Below are 23,369 nucleotides of genomic sequence, written 5' to 3'. Positions count from 1 at the left end.
TGCTTTTTTTTCTTTTTTTTTTGTTTGTTTCTTTTTTTTGCCCCCTTTCTCACTTCCAGGAAGAGAGCCCCCTGAGTGTGTCTAGCCCAGAGGGTACTGGTACCTGGCTGCATTATACCAGTGGTGTGGGTACTGGGCGTCGAAGACGCAGATCAGGGGAACAAATCACTTCTTCCCCTGTCTCCCCCAAATCATTGGCTTTCACATCCAGTATTTTTGGCTCATGGCAACAGGTTTTTAAACTTTACTTCATTAAACATTTTTCCTCCCTGCATTCAGAGCAACAAACAGCTGTCTTTGAGGACATCTAATCCCTTGTATTTTACATCAGAGTAATTCCTTCTGGTTTTAAATTTTGAGTTCATTTAAAAATACTTGTGATATCTGACAACGTTTGAGGGAAAGAAGCCACTTATATATCATGTGGCTAGCATTTTTTACTTGGAAAAAAATGAAATATCCAGGATTAAAAAAAATTAGTAAATATTATTCTTCTGGAACTTTAGCTTGTTAATAAATTTATCTAAAAAGGAAAGAATTTTTTCTTCTGATGTTTGTTCCCTAAAGATTCATGTAAAATTATGAAATTTATTGGTAGGATATGTAATCATTTTTTTTTCATAGTTGAAAAATTATATTCCATTGGAATTAGCCAAAACTGTGAACATATGTTAAAATTTCACAAGTTACGAGAGATCTTCAAAAAAGTTTGTGGAAAATGTAGATTGTAGATTTCAAATTTTTTGCACCAAAATAAACTGATGTTAACTTACTATAACTGAATAAGATCTAGTTTGAGGCACTAAGAAGGATAAGACATTGGTTTGAAAAGAGCTCCTAGCATATGACAATATGAATTTTGCTAAAATTGAATCAGGAGCAAGCATCAAACTTACGGTGAAGCTTGAGTAGAAGAATGGTGGAATCATTGAGGCGCTACAAGTTTATGAGAACATTACATAAAAGAATTCAGCACTTTATAAATGGATAGATAGTTCCTTTTAAGGAGAGATGAGACAATGTCGAAGAGGCAGACTGCGTCACTTTGTGAGACAAAAACTCATCTTGTCTGTGCCCTAATTGAATTTGAGAGAGGATCAACAGCAGAAACAATAATTAACACCATTAGATGTTTGTGCTGGCTCAGTTTACACAATTCTGACTGAAAAATTTTTTGCTTGATGGGTGCCAGAACTGTTTGTTAGCTACAGGCAAGAGCAGAGCTTTCGGTGGAAATTTTAAACAAGTCAGGTTAAGATTGCAATGCATTTCTTCCAAGTATTGTAACGGGAGATGACAACGCAAGCATCTTTACCAGTTTGTTCTTGAAGACAAAGCACAGACATGCAATGGCTACTAAGAGGTGGAAGTGGCCTAGTCAAAACAGCAGGGAGCCACATGAGAGCCCGTGATAAGAACTAGTTTTCTGGGATGCTCAAGGCATTTTACTTACTGACTTTCTAGAGGTTCAAAAAATAGTAACATCTGCTTATTCTGAGAGTGTTTTAAGGAAGTTAGGCAAAGCTTTTAGCACAACACAGCCAGGAGGACAGCAGGAAGTTCTCTAAGACAGTGCTGTGCTCATTGCTCTCTTCAAACAAGAGCAGTTTTGTCAGAGTTTCTAAGAGAAATCATTAGGTATCCATCTTACAGTCTTGATATGGCTCTGCCTGACTTTTTCTTTTACTTTTTTTTTTTTTTTTGAGTTAAAAATTATTTAAAGGGTGCCCATTGTCTTTAGTTAATGATGTAAAAGAGATAGTTAATAATGTGAAAGAGGCTGCATGGACACGATTAAATTCCCCAGACCTCAGTTCTTTGGGGATGGACTAAATGGTTGGTATCCTCATTCTCAAAATTGTTTGGAACTTGATGGAGCTTATATTGAGAAACGGAGTTTATATTTTTAATTTATCCTGTCACTCCATTTTTCCATGAACTTTTTAACCCTCTTGTATATGGCTGCATCTAGTACTGAGTGTTCTCTCCCTCAATTTGTTGTCTGGAAGTCTCTAAATTAAGTAACATATACAGTAAGTTTTTCTTTGAGCTGTATAATATTTTAATGATCTCTTTGAGATAAAAGTGGTCAAACGTATGTAAGCCCATCAACAATATGGATCAAAATAAAATGACTCCAGAAGGACTTTCTGTGATGACATTTGGAAACTTAAAATACTGTATTTTTTGTTCTAATGGAAGATCTGCTGTCACAAATGACTTTTCTAATCATTCCAGCAATTTCCTTTTGGAAATACAATGCATTTGATTATAGGAAAAGGGATTATGGTATCCATTAAGGCTGTGAATATTTAAAGGTTACTCTGATTAAGCCTGTGCATGGATCAGTAATTGTATGGTGATCTCAACAGTCTCTGTCTGTCTTTTCTTTTATTTGTGGTTGTTTTTTCCCTCTTCAAGTACAGGAGCTGTTTAAAAGTGGGCATTTGGCTTCTTATAAGAGAGAGTGAAATTATTATATCAATCTATTGTTTCTTTTCATCTGTCTCGTTTTGTACATGATGTTTCATTCTGAATGCCTGCTTCGCACCACTTCATTGCAAGGACCTCATGTGAAATGGACTCCCTTCAGAAGGGGATCTTGCATGATTTCTCATATTATGTATTTCTTATACTAATACTTATCATACAGCTTATTAACCTTTGTCTGTCTGGAGCAGGCTGCATATGAAGTATGGATTTTTCAGTTTATTAAACTGCTTTACTTCATTTATTTTTGCTTTTCTTATGCAGGTTGTATCCGAAAATGCTAATTACCTACGAACACCAAGAACTCTTGTAGAACAGAAGCAGAATCCTACTGTAGGTATGTGGTATAAAGGAAATTATATTCCATACCCTTCTTAAACTCACTGTTGTGCACACGTGTAAAACTCTTCGACAGTGAAAGCATGACCAAATGCTATGCTTCAGTACTTACTTGTGTACTTATTCAGAAATGTTGAGTTGTGTAGCTCAAAATATGTAATAAAGTTTTGATAAAATAAGAAAGAAATAGCATTTAATTTTTTTGCATAACTCTTTGAATACTTATAATGGTAACCACTTAGTCCACTTGCCAGTACTTGTTTTTAACTTTGTACTCTACAAGTTAATTTACAAAGAAAATCTCATTTTACCAATTCATAAAGATGAAAAGATGCTATCACATGCAAAAAAGAACCTTTTGTTTTTCTGATTTAAAAGATTTTTAAAGTGGAGAGTGTTTCATACCCTACCTGGGTATAATAATTTTTCTGTCTAGCAGTTCTTAGGGAAAACTGAAACAAAACTAATGCTTAGTGGCATTCTTACCCTTTATTGACCTGTAGAACATAATTGGTTCTTTGCTTGTATAGTAACAGTGCAAAAGAACTTTATAAACTCACTTGCTTTTAAGCTTAAGGTTGATACACTATATAAGATAAAAACATACTGTCTTCTGTAAATAGTTGTCGAAATAGGTTTACTATAAAAACATAAATATATTTCATTTTAAATTTATCTGTACATTGCGTTCTCTACACTAATATGGACTGTGCTGGTGCTTATATTCTTGAACATCTTTCTTTAGATCATTCCATATAGCATGTATTGATACCTTTTAATATCCCAGCAGTATCTTTATAGAAATCTGTTGGGTCACTGGAAAAGTCATGATGTATTTTTGCATAGAAAAGCATTGAAAAATACGTCACAACTTTTCTGACGACCCAGTATATGTTACTCCTTATCACAGTATATTGGATAGAAATTTATTTATTCCATCCTTCTTAAATGGTAATTGTTTCAGTATAAAGATTTTTGCTACAAATTAAGCATCAGTTTATATTGGCTGTATTTTAATAACTAGGAATGTATTTCACTGGGGAGAGAGTGCCTTTTTTTTCTTTTCTCTCTTTTTTTTTTTTTTTTTTATTTATCTGTACATTGCGTTCTCTACACTAATATGGACTGTGCTGGTGCTTATATTCTTGAACATCTTTCTTTAGATCATTCCATATAGCATGTATTGATACCTTTTAATATCCCAGCAGTATCTTTATAGAAATCTGTTGGGTCACTGGAAAAGTCATGATGTATTTTTGCATAGAAAAGCATTGAAAAATACGTCACAACTTTTCTGACGACCCAGTATATGTTACTCCTTATCACAGTATATTGGATAGAAATTTATTTATTCCATCCTTCTTAAATGGTAATTGTTTCAGTATAAAGATTTTTGCTACAAATTAAGCATCAGTTTATATTGGCTGTATTTTAATAACTAGGAATGTATTTCACTGGGGAGAGAGTGCCTTTTTTTTCTTTTCTCTCTTTTTTTTTTTTTTTTTTAATTTGCCAGCAAGTGCATGTGCTCACTGGGGAGAGACCAAGGCAGGCAGGGCAGGAAGAGCCACCCCACCCCACGGGCGTGGCGATTTCACGGTTCTTTGTCTTCTGTTTCTCCCTCCTTTGGGAATTTTGGGCACACACATGCCCCAGGTGTTTTTCAATCTGTTAGGTAGGTCCAGGACTTGAACTACATAGTCAATATGTGGGATCCTACTGCCTTAACCACTAAGCTGTCACCTGGCTTCATTGGGATCTTATTATTTAGTATCTCTCTTTTTTTTTTTTTTTTAAAGAGAGATTTTTGTTATAGGGCATATGCAGTCATCAGAGAGACAGAGTGAAAAAGAAAGAGAAACAGAAAGCAAGAAATCACTCCTGGGGGGCTGGCCACACTGCAGTAACAGAAGCATCATTCTCTTCTTGGGATCTTAGGCATGCACGCACATGTGCCCGGCATGAATGTTTAAGCCTGCAGGTCTGGAACTTTAGCCACGGTTGGCTACGTGGAGTCCAGCAGCGTTATGCCATCTGCCAGTCCCTTAATTAGTATCTTAAGTTATTTTTTGAATATTAGACTTTTGAAGTGATTTTGGCCTGCATGACAAAAAAGGGGACTATTTTATCTGGTCTTCCTATAAGTAAATGTTTTATTATACTTTATTTCATAACAAAGATTGGTAATTTTTTAATTCAAGGGCATCAGAAAAGATTTTTCATTTATAGACATATCAGGGGTTTTCAGAAAGTTTATGGGAAATACATATAAGAAAAAAGACTATTATGCACTGATTTCAGAAAATGTGGGCACCAAAATAAATGAATACTTTAATTTTGTTTTTCCATGAACTATTTGAAGTCCCCTGTACATTCAGAAATGTTGATTTAATTTTATTTAATTAGTGCTAGGAGAGTTTTTTAAAATATGGCCTGCTCTTGCAAATTGATTAATAAAATTCCTTCTCATCCTAAATTAATTTTTATGGCAATGTTTTTAAAACTTCTAAGATCGTTATTGTCTAATTATTGTATGAGCATATTTTTCCTCAAAGATACATTTTTGTCTAGTGTTAGGTTGCTCATTTGTGCATATGATAATTGGTGGTGATAATTAGAAACATCATATTAAAGTTGACATCACTAGGACATTGCAAGCATATTGTGAGCTTGTTCAGGGCACTGCCAAAGGCTGCCTTATGTGTGGTAAGAGCCATGTTAATTGCATGCTGCATGAATTTCCAATGTGAATGGAAGAACACCCGTTGTTGTATGAATTTTCTCTGACTCCCATCAGGGTCTCACTGTGCGGGCCTGTTTAGCACCTCGGTGCTCGGGGCTTCTTCAAGCGCACCTAACCTACAGGATTATGCTCGTACTCATCGTAAAAAGCTGACCTCTTCTGGCTGCATAGATGGTATGTGCACACATGCACACACAGATCCATGCTCACACCCACGCACCCATAAACAGTGTTTCTCAAAAGCACGTCTAAGGCCACTGACTGGGTAGGGGGAGCCCTAGCTCCCTTTGCCTGAATGACTGTCAGTGCTCCGTTACCCACAGCTCGGATCCATGTCTCATTGAACAGTTAATTATAGATAGATTTACAGCACTTCTCTGATAAGTAGTTTGCTGAAATGGAAAATTTAGAACTATATCATGTATATTCTTCTTTGAGATAACTGATAATCCATTTTATAAAGAATAAGATTTTGTTTGGTATTTTATTCATTGTTAACCCTTATTTTACCTACTGATAATTGAGGCAATTAAATGAAAATGAATGTAATATTTATAAGTGGAGGAAAATTTATTGACTATTTTTATAAAAATAAGCATACTATGAGAATATTTTAGGATCTCTTGATGAAAGAGATCCTCTCAGTCTTAATATGCCTTAAATTTTAATATTCTGTCTTGTGGCGCTCCCAAAAGCTTGCCCCTCTTCTTAAGGGGAATATTTTTGAACTCTTTTAGGATCAGCTTTATTTAAGACTTTTTTTCTCATGGAGCTACAAATTTTCTTTAGTCAGTAAAACATGAATTTACCAGAATTGGCACCTCATCCTGCTTTTCTTTATGTATTTCATTAAACACTTCACCTCTATCATCAAACCAGTTTACTTCTTTTAACCAGTATTTGGCTTATTATCTTCTCTCATTGTCCCTTCTGCATGTCACCTAATTCTAACTTCCTCATATATTTGTTTTTTTCCCCTCTTTTTTTAAGTGTTCTTCTTTTGGTAGCTGTTACGAATTTCAGGTACCTGTTTTTCTCTTTCTCAGACACCACACGCGGTTCTGCTGTTAAAAGGTTTTCTATCTCATTTGCTCGACACCCAACCAATGGTACGTTTTGCTTTTATTTTAAAAGATACTCCCCTGCTTCATTCCCCTTTTATTTTTCTTTTATTTCAAGATGTGGGGTATACAGTATCATTCATTTCTCTGTCCTTATTTTCACTTAGCATTGAATTGGACCTTAATATTCACTCAAATTATTGATACTGTCTAGTTCCCCTTTTTAGCTGTAATTTACACAATAATTCTTAACATTATGCATCAGACTTTTAAATGACCACAGTGATAGTGAGTTTTAATATTAACACCTGAAAATTCCTTCTAATTCTTCAAGTGATCAGTCTACATAAATTTTTAAAATACAACAATTAGATTTTTAAAGTTTGTTCTTAATTTGAATGTTTTCTTTTCTTCCCAATTACTTTTCTGATCACATGGTTGCTGAAGATATTTTACAAAAATACAGAGCCACTCGTATCAGATAGCCAAATCCAAATGAGATGTGTCTGTGAGAAGCTGTTGGGAACCAGGTGATGGCAAACAACTGTGTGAACTCATCTCTCCCTGGTTCTTTGTCTAAAGCAAAACCTGACTTAGTGTGGAGCGCTCTGAAAACTTGGCCCGGCATTCACTTTGTCCTTGTGTCCTTGTGTGGCAGTAGGTTTGTTGTTATCAAGCAACTCATTCCTTCTGATACCACTCCATTTTCTTAAGATTTGGAAGAAAGAATACCAAGTTAAAAATCTTTAACTGCACTAATATACAGTGTATTTTTGCTGGGAAAATTCATTTTATAAGCTCTAATGATATACAGTGATTGAATGTATAAAGCAAAAAATTTTTAAAAATCTAGAAACACAATTGTGCTAAATTCAATTTTTAAGGCCGAATTGGAAAGTGTTTCTTAAGATTACTTATAAACTGAATTGTCACAATATTATAAGTTCTTAAACGGAGCTTGTTCTTATGGGGCAAGAGGGAATAAGTATTATTTTTAAATAATTCAGGATTGGAAAATTAAAAGGAAAACTTAAAGATTTTTGCTTTCATTTGGAATAAAGATACTATCCCTGGAACTTTTTTCTTTGTCTTTTTAACTGCAAATAAGTCTTTCAAAATCTTAAGTCAAATCTTTCAAAAATGTTTGTGAAGCTAAAGGATTCAACACAAACCTGTTGTCATTCTCCCCCTTCTGGATCCTTTAACAACATACGTAAATAACATTGCACTAATACTTCTTGAAGGTGGAGTAAGAAGATCATCCTCAACAATTGAGTATTTAATCTTAAAGCTTAACGTGCTTTTCCTTCATTGTAGCTTTTTTAAAAAATGCTACTTTTTGAAGAAAAAGATCCTTATTTGATACAGCTTCAGCTTCTAAAGAACCCACATGCATAAGAACCTCTTAGAAGAAAAACAGAGACGTCACAAGAGAAAAACAGAAGTCACAAAAGTCTAAGAAGAGACATTGCAGGTTTAAGACTATTTATAGTTTTTGTACCAAATGCTGTATGTTTTAAACCAGTATTGCATTTTATCTTGGAAAAAATCTGTATTTAACTGAAAATTTTTAGAAAGAAAGAGAAACCAATGTGTACATGAGTTAAATTTAACAGAAAATAGAATAATTTTATATTCCTTTGGGTTAGGGTTTTTTTTTAAAAAAAAAAAAACAGTTGTGAATTTTCCACACATTGTGCAACTTAGTGCATACAAAATTCTTTCTTTTCAATTCTGGGAGTATTTCTATGGGTTTTTAAAGCATTCTTCTTCTTTCTTTCCTTTTTTTTTTTTTTTTAATGCTGTGTTGTCATTTTTGTCCTATGAATTGTCATTCGACACTCCCTTTCACTTTTTATTTCCCCTCATTTTCATGTTGTTTCCATCTTTAACACATATCATGGACTTACCCCTCCCTTCATCTTTAGTTCAAGGAACATGGTGAAACAAGTACCTTCTGACAGTGCTTTACCTTGTTTTCTGGGCCTCTGTGCAGAACACCTACCGCTCTGTAGGTGCGGGTCCGTTTCCTCTGTGGAATTTCTAGGCTCCAGTGGTATGTTTCTATAGCTTCTAAACATGTCAGCAGGGTGGCTTTTTAAATTGCTGCGCTAACCCTTTCATTATGCATTAGAGAAAAAGCTTATCTTATAAATGAAAAAAATGTAATCCAGAGGACCTTGAATTATTATCATTTGACTGTTATAAAATCTAGCAGGCAAATGGAAAAAGAAAATCACAACAGACTCACATCCTGAGGAAAAGGGGAGAAAAGGAGCTGGTTAGTGTAATGCAAAGAAAGGGTTTGCGCTCATTTGCATGAATCTTGTCCTTATAAAAAAATGTAACGGTTGTGCAAGCCTAATTTTTTTAGTGCTCAGGTGCTTAGCTGCTGTTACGGTTTTATAGTTTTTTGTTTTTGTTTTTGAAGTATGTTCAATGTTCTGTCATGCTTTAGCTTGCACCTAAAAATCAAATATTTGGTTTTGTAAGTCCTTTGATTATTTTAATAAAAAAATTAGATATACTTTTATACACAGTTTCCTTATTCCAGCTGAGAATTAGGCAGTTCTTGGGTCAGTATTTTCTTCCAAAACTTAAATAAATCAAATGTCAGTGAATTTTTAAAAAGCACATACCTATTGAAGCAGAGAGTTTCATTCATATTTACTTTCTTTTTTTTTTGGAGAGGTTTTTGCTATAGGGCGCATGTGCTCACCAGAGAGACTGAAAGCGAGAAATCATCCCCCGGGGGGATGGCCATGCCGCAACCCCTTCTCCTCCATTCTCTTCTTGGGATCTTGGGCATGCACACACATGCGCCCGGCGTGAGCTTAAGCCACTGGGTCCGGGACTCAAATCGTGGTCGGCTACATGGGATCTCAGCGACATAGCCATTATGCCAACTGCTGCCCCCCCCCCATATTTACTTTTTAATTAGCAATATTGGACTAAACTTAAGTATGTAAAGTATGTCTTTGGAGGAAAATTAGTTTGAATTTCTGGGATAGTAGAACCAGTAAGACTTGCTATTTTTAATAATGTATATAAGCAATTTTAAAAGCCATTCAGTTGAATAAAGTTTAAATAGGCAGTTTACTTTTTAAAAAGTGAATAACATATATCCCATTTGTTTGAAAAAATAAACTGTGTTTAAAGTGCTTTTGTTTCACTGATGGTTTTAATACATATCTGCATGATTGTTTCATGAAATTTTTGTATTTCTGTGCCATTGTTAAATATGAATGTATTTGTATTTTGTATTGTATTTTTTTTTGGCTCAGCCAGTGATTTTCAATAATAGAAATACTGTATTAATTTAGTAAAGGTAGGTGAAGTATGTTTTGGAATTTCAACTCAAGCATAAACAAATGGATGTTCTTTGGGGATCAAACTAGAGAATGTTGTTGGCCTTGGCATGCCTAAAAAAGTGTTTAAAATCACTCTTCACAAGTAATTGCAGAATTGCTTTTTGACAACAAGTTATCTTTAGCATCCTGGTATCAGGGAAACTTCAAGGTATTAGGTTATTTATTCACCAATGAAATAGACCTGACTTTTAAAAGTAAAAATTGAAAAATTACATTTTTTTCTGTACTTTTTCTCTAGGTTTTTTTCCAACTATTATTCTTAGATTGTACTGCTATAAAATGACATTGTGTCTGCATGCTATCCTGTGTGATCATACCTGAATTGAACTCTTTGTCACATCTTGTTCCAGCTCCGTTTTGCATAGCATCTGGTGTCATGACTTCAGGGTTCTTGTGTGTTTGCATGTGATGAACTGAAAAAAGCCTCAACTGTCCAGGTCTAAGCAATGGGCTTCTTTTTATGTAATTACCAGTTTTTTTAAATAACCAACTTTTCTATTTTGTTTTTGTCTTTTTCTCTTCCAGGTTTTGAATTGTATTCCATGGTGCCATCCATTTGTCCTCTAGAAACGCTTCATAATGCCTTGTCTCTAAAGCAGGTGGATGAATTTCTTGCTTCCATCGCTTCTCCATCAAGTGAAGTTCCAAGGAAAACCCCTGAAAATTGTAGGAGAATTTACCTTCATTATTATTACTTAATTTTGGGGCAGTAGATATTATCTGAATATACAAGAATTATGTAAAAATAAGCCGAAGTACTAGTAGTTAATAGAACTTAAAGAGAGAAAGTGGCATAAAAGGACATTGTTAGGAATTCTTAAGTATAGTGTACAATGTACCACTTTTCTCAGCTTACCCCAAAATCTTTTTCTTACAAAAAGGAAAAAAAAAACCAACAACTAAGACTGCAGTAGAAGTCAGCAACATAATAATAAAGTCTTGATCTTTTTGTAAACTTGAAAAATATCAGTTCACATTAACCCACACATGCCCACCCTCTCACCGTCTCACCATTTTTGATAAGTAGTCAAAGTTTTTAACTAAGAGAACAAATTAGGGCAGTGATTTTTTTCAATTGCATTTCTCAGAAAGTAGTTCAAAGAAATTAATGTCTGTGTGTGAAGAAAAGGGTTCGGGAAATGTATAACATATGCCACCACCCTTCTGAGATGGTTACCTTGGCATACAAAGTTGATGCTCCATAAAGAAAGCTGTAATAACCTTATTTTTCAAAACTTACATTTATAGAAAACACTTTTGGTAACTCATTAAACATTACGTGGCACTATTCTGAGTGACGTCATTTTGGGAAGTGCGTGGGTCTACCGTTATAGGTGTGAGAAATCAGCCGGCAGTTGTCATTTTCCACTCTGTAGGGACCTTCAACACGTAAGGGTTTCCAGTTTGGAAAACATGTGTTTTTGGAGGACAGTCTTTTGCCTAGAGCTAAGAATCTTGCTATTCCTGTCATGTCTTAGAAAACCAACAAACTTCTTTTACTTTTTGAGAGAGAGATTTTTGCTATAAGGTGTGTGGGCTTGCCAGAGAGACAGAAAGCAAGAAATCACTCTCCCCAAGGGGCATGGCCATACTGCAATCCCTTTTCTATTCTCCTCTCAGGATTTTGGGCATGCATATAAATGCACCATGTCTGTGCTTGGGTTTCAAGCTGCTGGGTGCAGAACTTGAACCATGATTGATCACATGGGAGTTCAGTGCCTTAACTGCTACACCATCTGCCGGCCCCCAACAAACTTTTTTTGTATGCCATTCTCCCTTTTCTTAGGTGCTATAAACATATTTTGCCTAAGAATAACTGAGGTATTGTAGTTCTTGGAATGCATGCCACTGTCATGTCTTGTTATTCTCGTCCCTTTCCTGGCCATCACATTGTACAATTCTAGAGCACACTAGTCACGTTGTAGAGTCGGGGAGAACACTACCCAAATGAGGCCCAGAATAATGACCTTTTCCTTTCTCCCATTTCTGATAATACAGGTCAGTTTTAATCATTAATGTTAATGGAGAGTTATCTTGGTGTAAATGTTCAAAATATTTCACTTTAGGGATACCTTTTGGGGAGTAGGTTTTGTTTTCATAATATGCATATGAAAGTATCTGATTCTGAGAACCGATAATAGAAATAACTTCTCTAAGCTATAAAGTCAAAGTCAGGAAATGAAGAGAGTTCATCTCTTTTTATGGTCTCATAACCAAGGACATACAGTGCTATTCCCACAGAATGCAATAGAGAATCCGAATAAATTTTAGTTTACTCTTTTCTCCTTATACTGGATGTTTCATTGACTCCTGGGATTTGAAATGTTAAAGTACAGATTAAAGAAAGATTTAGCTTGAGGCTGGAGGATGGTGCAGTATGATACTCTGAGAGGCAGTCTCTAATGGGAAGGTTTCTGGTTCAACTTTGGAGACCGCACTGATTATGCCGGGCACACACATGTCTATGACCTGAGACTGATTGAAGGCAGGGTGGACTGCAGCCTTAGACCCCTAGTGAGGGTGTTATCTGTCTTCCTGTCTCTCACTCACTCTCTTACTTTCTCTCAGAACAAACTTTAAAAAAAAGAAGAAAGAGTTCTAACTGGTAAATAAGAATTTAGGATAGGTATGCTATTTAGATAGTAGAAGATTTGCAGCCCCCTAGCCTATCAATTAAGGAAGCCAGATCCTACATGACTGACTCAGGGACTGAAAAACACACTGGGTGCATGTGGATGTGTGCCCCAAATCCTAACAGGATGGAGAAATGGAAGAGAATGGGATTGCATTGTGACCAAGTGCCATTGAGGGCACTTTCCTCCCTCTCTCTGTCTCTGGCTCTCCATCTCTCTCTGGGGAACATATGCACCCTCTGGCAATTAAAAAACAAAAATATTTGCAATGAATGATTTCCAGGTAATAGCCACAGTAATGACATCTGTTTTGAAAAGAGATTTTTCAGAAAAAAATATGTATTAAAAGGTCTTTTTTGAGGTTGATTCTGTTGTTATTTTGTGATAGTTTTATTTTTATGGCTAGTGAATTCATCAAATGTATTATCGAAGTATATTAAGGAAACAATAGATGGCTATAATTAGCTCTTCTGTATATCATGCATACAGATTGTACCTCAATTACTCTAGCTCACTTAAAATTTTGTCTCATTAGTTACTAAAGGAACTAGATGAAAAAGTAAAGGTACTTACTGTAGTTCATAGACAAGTCTTAGAGATCATCTAGTTCATTGGGTTCAAACTATGTTCCCAAGAGCATTTGGAAATCCTAGGGGAAGAGAAGGATGCCAGATGATTACAGCTTGTTTCTTTCATGGTTGCTTCAACCAGAGTATCTGCTTCGATCCATTTCACTTGATAAAAGTTTACTGTATAAGGGAAAAGACTTGGACACGGTTGAAGAAATCAACTAGTTGAAACTAAGCCTTGTAAAAGCCTCTGTTTATTTGTTCTTTTAAATATTATGGAACATAAGGTACCAATTATGATGGAAGTGTCTGAATCTTGAATTTTAGATATTTCATAGAGAGTAACTGCAGAATTAATATTTATTAATAACCATATATTTACATTATTTACACTTAATTCTCTGAATTGTCAAGGCAGTACCATTGCATACATAAATTGATTTTGTGGTTTCTGTAACAAGAATGAGGGCATTGTTAGTCATACTCTGTCATTGAAAAGGATTTTATCCTCCTCTAGGATAAAATAAATTTTATGATAGCTGAAAGTTAATTTATAGAAGGGCACTGACAATCAGACTGGGGGAAAAGAGTGAAACTCCTAATTAGGATAAGTTAGTGATAAAAATAAACAGAATAGTGTAAAAATATATAGGAAGGGATAAGCTCAGTGATACTGTGATGCTTTATATGATGTTTCAGGGACTTTCTCATCACATTATTTTCACTAGTGGCTACTTAGAGCTCTGTGAGTGCAGTTTACCTTTACTTGTGTAGGTATTAACCACTGAAGGCACCTTTGCCAAATCTGATCCAGATTTTTATTTTCAAGAGTGTATTGCTGTCAGGTCCTCTCCCAGATTGCAAATCTGGTTTTTGTAACCTTCCTGCTTTCTTTTGTTTTAATAATAGACACACCAGTAATCCCCTTCTCCCCAGACATGGGCCTGCCTTCCCCAGAGGACACCATACTTAAGAATTATTTCTGCTTTTCCCTTTCACACTTCTCAGTATCTCCCCTTGAATTGGAAGAGGAAAAATTAAAAAAAGAAGGGAGGAAGGAAGGAAGGAAGGAAGGAAGGAAAGAGAGAATGAGAGAGGGAGGGAGGGCAGGAAGGAAGGAAAGACTGCTCCCCTCTCATGAAGATAAATCTTGGTTCTATAATAGTAGGAAGACAGTCTGGTTTGTTTAATGACTCACATATATCTTGTTAGTTTATTCTTAAGTATGATAGTTTAGAAGACCATTGTGTTTGCAGATGAGCTGTCCCTGAATCTGTTATTGAGAAAAACAACTGGGGACTCTGTCATAAAAGTCACTTACTCTGTTAGGCGGTAAAACCGTGGCATCGGCTCTCAACCATACCTTAACAACCTCAGTTTTAACCAGAGCAGGCTAAAATTAAATCATTACTCTATTGTTTTGGCTTTCCTTTGGTGTATACTGGTAGGATGCATATTTACAGTATAATCAGAACATCAATTTGGGTAAGGCCATTAGAACTATCCTTTTAAAAGAAAGATAATTTTGCTGAGTTTACAAACCCTACTTTATGTATTTTCCACTGCTATGTCTATTCATATGTCATTAATTTATGTCAAAAGAAACACTTTTTTAATATTAGGATAGAATTGGCAGGAAGTTATTAAATTGCCATGTTTGTTTGTTTGTTCTTTCCCCAGCATCTGCAGCTTCACGCTCCAGTCCAGTAATGAGAAGAAAAGTATCATTAAATACATATACACCTGCAAAGGTCCTCCCAACACCACCAGCTACCTTAAAGAGTACTAAAGCAAGCAGCAAACCAGGTTAGGGGTGTGTGTGTGTGTGTTTGTGTGTGTGTGTGTGTGTGTTATGAAGTCTGCACCGCAATTACAAGAGCTTGCTTTTTAAGTGTGAAATCTGTTTTTAAATTGAATTATACTTTCTAGAGCATAAATAATCTTAAAGCTTACAAATCTGTTATTATAGCCTATTGATAGGAGATATACTTTTTTTGAGAGAGAGCAGTTTTTTGCTATAGGGTGTGTGAGCCTGCCAAAGAGACAGAGACAGACAGAAAGTAATAAGTCACACCCCTCAAGAGAGATGGTCTCCCACAGTCCCTTCTCCAGTTCTCTTTTGGGATTTTGGGCATGCATACACACTTGCCCAGTGTGAGTGTTAAGCTACTGGATTCAGGATTTGAACTGCGGTCTACTACATGGGAGTCTAGCAATGTAACCATTATGCCATCTCCTGGTCCCAAGAGTACTTTTAAAAGTTCATGGGAGGGACCAGCAGTTGGCGTAATGGCTATGTTGCTGGACTCCCATGTAGTAGACTGCGGTACGAGTCCCAGACCCAGTGGCTTAAACTCACGCTAGGCATGTGTGCATGTGTGCCCAAGATCCCAAAAGGAGAATGGAGGAGAAGGGATTGTGGCATGGCCATCCCCCTGGGGGGTGATTTTTCACTTTCTATCTGTCTCTCTCTCTCTCTTTCTGGCGAGTGCACGCACCCTATAGTAAAAACCTCTCCCCCCAGAAAAAAAAAAAGTTCATGGGAAATGAAATTAGAGTTCAAATATATTTTGGTATAAAATTTTGAAATCCATATTTAATTTTTTCATAGTATACATTTTCCATGAACTTTTAAAAGACCATGTGTATTTTTTGTCTCTATTGTTTCCTCTTCCCTCACAATTTCATACTCATGTTTTCCCCAAAACTTATTTTAGACTGTTTTCCTTTTCTGTTGAAGCTAAGGCATAATTTTATATGAAATTCTTTTCTTTCCTTACAGTATTTTAATATTGCCATTATCAGTCTGATGATATGACTACCAGATTCAGCTATTTTTTTAAGTTTATTTCTTTTATGAGATAGAATATTAGCAAAATACACACACACAGGGAAGGGGGCCATCCTTGACAGAATTTCATCACATCACTGTCATCCTTCTAGCCCACCAGCTAGCTAGTCCAGGTTTTGAACTCGTGTGCTTGGAGTGTTTCATGCTGACTCAGGATCCAAACCCTGGTTCACCATGTGGCTTCCAGCAGTGCAGTTCAGTACAGTGCTGACTATGCCAGCTGCTGGGCTAATTCAAATATTTTGAATTTTATTGGCATTTTTCTGTTTTAACTTCTTGGCACATTTGATTGTGTTGATCTTTACTGAAATGTTACCCTGACTTCCAAGTATTAGTTCGTCTGTTCTTTCTATGATTCTTCTACTTTTCTTACGTGGTGATCTTCCTACTCTCCTATCCCACACAGTGACACTGTACTCTGTTCTTTTTTTCTTACCCTGTATCTTTTTTCTCCTTAGAGAATTCTGTATAGCTCCAAGGCTTTGCCTGTAACTTCACTACAGATATCTTCATTCTTCTTCTGTGCTTTCAGATATTCTTTTGGTTAAGAGTTTGGTGCCAGTAGATGGCATAGTAGCTTATGTCACTGGTCTCCCACATGGTGGACAATGGTTTGAGTCTTGGACCTGGTGGCTTGAAAATCATGTGTGCCCAAGATCCTAGGGAGAATGGAAGAAAAGGGATTGAAGCATGGCCATCTCCTCTGGGGTCTGATTTCTCACTTTCCTTCTCACTGTCTCTGTCTCTGTCTCTCTCCAGCAAACGCATGCACCCTAAGGCAAAACCTTTAAGAGAAAAGTTTGTGCTTAGGACTCAGAGGGACCTAGATTAAAATCTCAATTCTGCTATTATATGACTTTGGGCAAATTACTTAAACTTTCTGATCCTTGGTCTCATTAGTCATAAAATCAGATATGTAGATAGGGTCTTCAGTTACATAGGTGAGTTGAGGATTTTTGCATCTGTTTTTATGAAGGATATTGGCCTGCAGCTTTTTTATAATGTCCCATTTAGGTTTTGGTATCGGGGAAACGCTAGCTACGTAAGATGACTTGGGAAGTATTTTTTCCCTCCATTTCTGTTTTCTGAATGAGTTTTTATAAGATGGTTATTTCTTCCTTATGTGCTTGATGGAATTTCTTTTCCATTTCATTTTGTGGCAATTTAGTGACTTGTATTTTTCAAGGAATTTGTTCATTGTATCTAAGTTGTCAACTCTGTCATTTCTTCATTATCCTTTTATGAAAACTATTTTTATTGTATATATTTAAGGTGTAAAACATGATTTATTTATTTTTGCCAGAGGGGTGCCTGTGCTAGCCAAATAGAGAGGGGAAAGCACCCCATCCTGCTGTGGGGCATGGTCACTCTGCAGTCTCTTATCTATTTCTCCGTTCAAATTTAGGATTTGGGCATGTACACGCATGTGTCTGGCATGTTTTTAAGCCGTTAGGGCTGGGGTTTAAACCATGGTCAGCTATACTGGATTCTGCCCTCTAGGCATGTGGCTGGTCGTCTTTATTATCCTTTTTAGAGTGAGATAGCCTCTCCTTTTCGTGATACTAGTACTTTTTAAATTTTTATAAATTATTTTTCATTGGTATAGTTTATCAGTTTAGTTAGCCTTTTTAGAGAACCAACTTTTAGCTGTTTTTCTTTTGATTGATTTCTGTTCTTTATACTCTTCTTGCTACTTACCTTGAGTTTATTTTTATCCTTTATTTCTAGTTACTTAGGTCATTCATTGTTTGTTATTTTTTTCTCTTATTACTAAACATTCAAAGGTGTAAGAATCCTGGGAACCAGCAGTTAGCATAATGGCTATGTTGCTGGACTCCCACGTGGTCGACCGCGGTTTGCGTCCCGGACCCGGTGGCTTAAAACTCACGCCGGGCGTATGTGTGTGCGTGCCCAAGATCCCGAGAGGAGAATGGAGGAGAAGGGATTGCAGCGTGACCAACCCCCCGGGGGGTGATCTCTCGCTTTCTGTCTCTATGTCTCTGTCTGGCAAGTGCACACGCCCTATAGCGAAAAAAACTCTTAAAAAAAAAAAAAACTAGTTTTTTATTTAGTTCCATTCCAGTTACAAAAGATACACTGTATGTTTTCAGCCTTGTAAGTGTGAGACTTGTTTTAATGTCTTAACATTTGGACTATGTTGGCTGTATCTTATTCACCAAAACAAACAAACCAAAAAGAGTGATTTGTTGATCCTAGTGGATACTGTGTTATGATTATCCTGTGTTATTAGGTCAAGATGAATTATCATGTTCAGATTTTCTGTGTATATACTGGATTTTTTTTGTTTGGTTTTGGTTTTTTGGTGGTAGAGAAGTGCTCAGGGAAGGGATCTGGTTGTTGAATTGTACAGAGAGCAGTTTCTTTTTTTTTTTTTTTTTTTTTTTTTTTTTTTGCTATAGGGCACATGCACTTGCCAGACAGACAGAGACAGAAAGCGAGAAATCCCCCCCCCAGGGGGGATGGCCACACCTCAATCCCTTCTCCTCCATTCTCCTCTCAGGACCTTGGGCACGCATGCACACGCGCCCGGCGTGAGTTCTAAGCCACCAGGTCCGGGACGCGAACCGCGGTCGACTACATGGGAGTCCAGCGACATAGCCATTATGCTAACTGCTGGTCCCACAGAGAGCAGTTTCTACTCACAGCTGCAGAATTGCCTGGTTTTTTTTTTTCCTTTACCCTGACAAATTTTCACTTTTCATGTTTTGGAACTCTGTTATTAGGTGCATACATATTCATTACATCCTCTTAAGGTATTGACTCATTTATCATTGTGACATTTTCCTCTCTGATTTCCAGTGATGCTTTGTATGAAAGTTTATTTCATCTGATGTGAATATACATAGTCCAGCTTTCTTAATGTACTATATACATGGTCTATTTCTTCCCATTCACTTACTTTGCATCTGTGCCTTTATAGTTAATATGGAATTTTTTGTAGATAGCATATATTTGGCTTGAAAAAGAGTCATTCTAACAATATCTGCCTTACTACTTACTGCTTTATTTTTTCTGATTATTATTCCTTAATTCTTACCTGCTTTTTTAATAGTCCAATATACTTTTTCTAAGTTTTTGCCATAGGGCACATATATTTACCAAAGGGAGAAAGACAGTGAAAAGAAAAGTGAGAAATCACACCCCCTACTCCCAGGGGAGATGACCACAGTATAATCCCTTCTCCATTCTCCCCTCAAGATTTTGAGAATACACACGTACGTATCCAGCATGATTTTCAAGCCAGTACTTTCGGGTCCTGTACTTGAACCATAGTTGGCCATGTGAGAGTCCCGTGCCTTAACCACAACAGCACTTGCTGGCCCCAATAGTTAAATATTTTTTAGAATTTCATTTTAATTTATCTATTGGCTTTATACTGTATTATTTTGCATTATTCTTTTGTTGATTCTCTAAGTGTATTTCTAACTTTTCTTGGAATTTTATACTACTTAAAATCTAGAAATTTTGCTTTGTGTACCTTCCCTTCCTCTCATCCCTTACACATGTTGTTTTTATATGTGCTATTTTCATATGTTTTAAACACTGGCATGCACTGTTGTAATAGGTACTTTGGTGATCATGTATTTTAAAGGAATTAAGGGGAGGAAATAAAACCTTATTTTTCACATTTGCCTTTTTATTTTGCGAGATTTTTGCTATAGGGCACATGTACTTGCTGGAGAAACAGAGGGAGAGAGGGAAAGCAAGAAATCTCCCCCAGGGGAATGGCCATGCTGCAGTTCTTTCTCCTCCGTCCTCCTCTTAGGATCTTCAGTTTTAAGTCACCAGATCTGGGACTCGAACCATGGTCAACTCCATGTTAGTCCCACGATTTAATCATTATGCCATCTGGTGGTCCCCATATTTACCATTTTTTGATACTCTTGTTTTTTTTTTTTTTTGTTTTTTTTTTTTTTGAGAGGTTTTTGTTATAGGGCACTTGCCAGAAAGACAGAGTCAGAGAGACAGAAAGCAAGAAATCACCCCCAAGGGTGGATGGCCACGCCACAATCCCTTCTCCTCTATTCTTCTCTTGGGGCCTTGGGCACGCATGCACATATACCCAGTGTGAGTTTAAGCCACCGGGTCCAGGACTTGAACCACAGTCGACTACATGGGAGTCCAATGGCATAGCCATTACACCATCTACTGGTCCCACTCTTGCTTTCTTGAAATCTGTTTCCATCTGGTTTCATTTGCCTTCAGTGGAAGCTCCTAAAGAGATTGTTGCCAAAAAGCTATTCATTTTGCTATCTGAAAAATATCTTTATTTCACCTTAATTCTTTTTTTTTTTGAAGAGATTTTTGCTATAGGGCGCATGCGCTCACCAAAGAGACATAGAGTCAGGAAGCGAGAAATCACCTTCCAGGGGGGATGGCCACGCCGCAATCCCTTTTCCATTCTCCTCTCGAGATCTTGGGCACGCACGCACACACACCTGGTGTGATTTTAAGCCACCGCGTCCAGGATGCGAACCGCAGTCGACTGCGTGGGAGTCCAGTGACATAACCATTACACTAACTGCTGGTCCCTCACCTTAATTCTTCTAAGGTAATTTTCCTGTATAGAAAATTCTGGTTGTAAAGTTTTTTCTCTCAGCACTTTAATGATGTTTTACTGTTTCCTGGCTCCCAGGCTCCCATTGTTTCTGTGGGAAATTTTAGTTAGAAATTCTATTTATGAGTCAGCAGGTGGTGTGGTAGTTAAGGCACTAGACTCCCACATGGCTGATCATGATTCGAGTCCTAGACCTGGTGGGTTCAAAATCATGCTGGGGGGGACCAGCAGTTAGCATAATGGCTGTGTCGCTGGACTCCCACGTAGTCTACTGCGGTTCGCGTCCCAGACCTAGTGGCTTAAAACTCACGCCGGGCGCGTGTGCGTGCATGCCCAAGATCCCGAGAGAAGAATGGAGGAGAAGGGATTGCGGCATGGCCATCCCCCCTGGGGGGTGATTTCTCGCTTTGTGTCTCTCTGTCTGGTGAGCGCATGCACCCTATAGCAAAAACCTCTCCAAAAAAAAAAAAGATAAATAAAATAAAATCATGCTGGGCACATGTCCATGCATGCGTGCCCAAAAAAAATCTCAAGAGAATGGAGGAGAAAGGGTTGCAGCACAGCCATCGCCCAGGGAGTGATTTCTCACTTTCCCACTCTCTGTGTCTGTCTCTGGTGAGTGCAATGTACCCTATGGCTAAACCTTAAAAAAAAAAAGTGAAAATGAAAAAGAAATCTTGTTTATGCAGTAGATTATTTTTCTCTGACTGCTTTCAATGTTTTATTTCTCTTTCTTTTTTTTTTTTAAGAGTGTTTTTTGCTATAGGGCATATGCACTTGTCAGAGAGACAGAAAGTGAGAAATCAGCCTCCCCAAGGGGGATGGCCACTCCGCAGTCCCTTCTTCTCCATTCTCCTCTTGGGATCTTGAGCACTACGCACATACATCTGGTGTGAGTTTTAAGCCACCGGGCCATGACTCAAACCACAGTCGACTACTTGGGAGTCCAGGATATAACCATTACGCCATCTGCTGGTCCCTCAATGTTTTCTCTTTATTATTGGTTCTCAGTAGTTTGGTTGAAACATGTTTGGACTTTTGTTTGTCTGTTTGATTTCTTTTTCTTTCTTTTTTTTTTTTTTTTTTTTTTTTTTTTTTAGTAATCCTACTTGATATTTACTTGTACTTGTCCTTTCCATTCTGTCAGTAAACCTATATAATTTTTACTTTAGATATTTTATTTTAGACATTCGTTCTTTAGTTTTAGACATTTTACTTAGTTGTTATTTTTAGTTTTTTTTTTTTTAAACAGAGTTTCTCTATTTATTATAGGTTTATTATCTTTTGTGCTGGAGCTTAGTTAAAATTACAGTTTGGGACCAGCAAGTGGCGTGGTGGTTAAGGCGCTGGACACTCCCACTTGGCCAACCAGGGTTTGAGTCCTGAATCTGGTGGCTTGCTTTCTCATTTCCTCTCTCTTTCACTCTCACCCTCTGTGTCTTCTCTGGTCAAATTGAAAAATAAATTAATGAATAAATAAAATAAAATAAATGTTAAAAAAATTGCAGTTTTAAAATTCTTGTCTATTAATTGACTCATCTCAGGATTGATCTCTGTCAGTTTACCATTCTCAAGAAGAAAGACATTTTTCTTATTTGTTAGTCAGTTGATTGATTTTGGATTTTATTCTTGACACTATGAATAAGTTTTTGACACTCTGGATTCTGTTATTTTGTTCCTCCATTAAATATTGTCATTTATTTGTTTTTTAAAAAAGGGATTATCCTTAGCTGAACTCAGAGAACAAAACTGTGAGCTTTGAAGTGGTGGACAGTTCAGAGTTCGGTTCACTTCTTTTAGCTTTAGCCGGACTGCCTGGAGCTCGCTCTGCTCCTGCTGTGGAGTGATTGCTCAGGGTTTGTACGTAGAATTGCAGGCTCTGCCATTCTGGGATATTCTCTCTCCCTTTCCAGCAGCTATATGTGGTTGTCCTAATATTTGACTTTCATCTTTATACTCACTAGTTCTATGTGGTATAGACTGGGGCCTGTCTTCAGTTCAAAAGTTTTCAGAAAGTGGAAATGTTCCCCTTGTTCTCTTCTTCCAAGTTTTTCTTCTTCTCTAGGAACTGCCTGCTTTTGTTCCCTCAGCAGCATCTTCATGTAGTTGTTCCTCATGGTTTGTGCAGAATGTTACTGCAGAAGACTGGTCTGATAGGACCTTACTGTCCATAGTAAGGATTTGAAAGAATGAGGCCCGAATTCATTAATGATCCTAGTTTGTAAACCTTACAGCTTTTCGTATAGTGCTGAGGTAGATAATATGGAAGTGTATGTTTATAAGGAAAAATGATGAGTTCAATTTTAAGCATGTTTATGTTTTCCATCAGCTATCTAGAAAAAAGTTCTGTTGGGTTGTCAGAAAAGTCATGATGCATTTTTGCATAGAAAAGCACTTCATGGGACCAGCAGTTGACATAATGGCTATGTCACTGAACTCCCATGTAGCCAACCGCGGCTCAAGTCCCAGACCCAGCGGCTTAAACTCAAGCTGGGCACGTGTGTGTGCGTGCCCAAGATCCTGAAAGGAGAATGGAAGAGAAGGGACTGTGTCATGGCTATTTCCCCTGAGGGGTGATTTCTTGCTTTCCGTCTGTCTGTCTTTCTGGCGCCCTATAGCAAAAACCTCTCCAAAAAAAAAACTAGAGAAAAAAAAAAGAAAAGCACATCATGACTTTTCTGACAGCCCAGTAGTAGACAGTTGGACGTGCATGTCTTGAGCCAAAAAAAAAAA

The 23,369-nt window shown here is 36.9% G+C and overlaps 1 protein-coding gene across 22 annotated transcripts in view; it reads left to right on the top strand.

The window, feature by feature from the left end:
• PPIP5K2 (diphosphoinositol pentakisphosphate kinase 2) overlaps positions 1–23,369 on the top strand; it is a 93,636-nt gene that overhangs the window by 67,926 nt on the left and 2,341 nt on the right. For 8 of the 22 annotated variants that reach the window (XM_014588925.2, XM_027771868.1, XM_006139777.3 and 5 more), the window contains 6 exons: positions 60–233; positions 2,755–2,827; positions 5,627–5,746; positions 6,619–6,681; positions 10,530–10,670; positions 14,887–15,012. In XM_014588925.2, the coding sequence (XP_014444411.1) occupies positions 60–233; positions 2,755–2,827; positions 5,627–5,746; positions 6,619–6,681; positions 10,530–10,670; positions 14,887–15,012 (697 nt within the window). Of the gene's footprint in view, positions 1–59; positions 234–2,754; positions 2,828–5,626; positions 5,747–6,618; positions 6,682–7,080; positions 7,440–7,950; positions 8,225–10,529; positions 10,671–14,886; positions 15,013–23,369 lie in introns of those variants that run through there. The other 14 variants (XM_027771993.1, XM_027771975.1, XM_006139783.3 and 11 more) reach the window with 8 other exon arrangements.

This window comes from Tupaia chinensis, unplaced genomic scaffold, assembly GCF_000334495.1.
Source record: "Tupaia chinensis unplaced genomic scaffold, TupChi_1.0 Scaffold000002_1, whole genome shotgun sequence".
Lineage (NCBI taxonomy): Eukaryota > Metazoa > Chordata > Mammalia > Scandentia > Tupaiidae > Tupaia > Tupaia belangeri.
The sequence above is the reverse complement of the archived record's forward strand: the minus strand, read 5'-3'. Positions and strand labels throughout refer to the sequence as shown.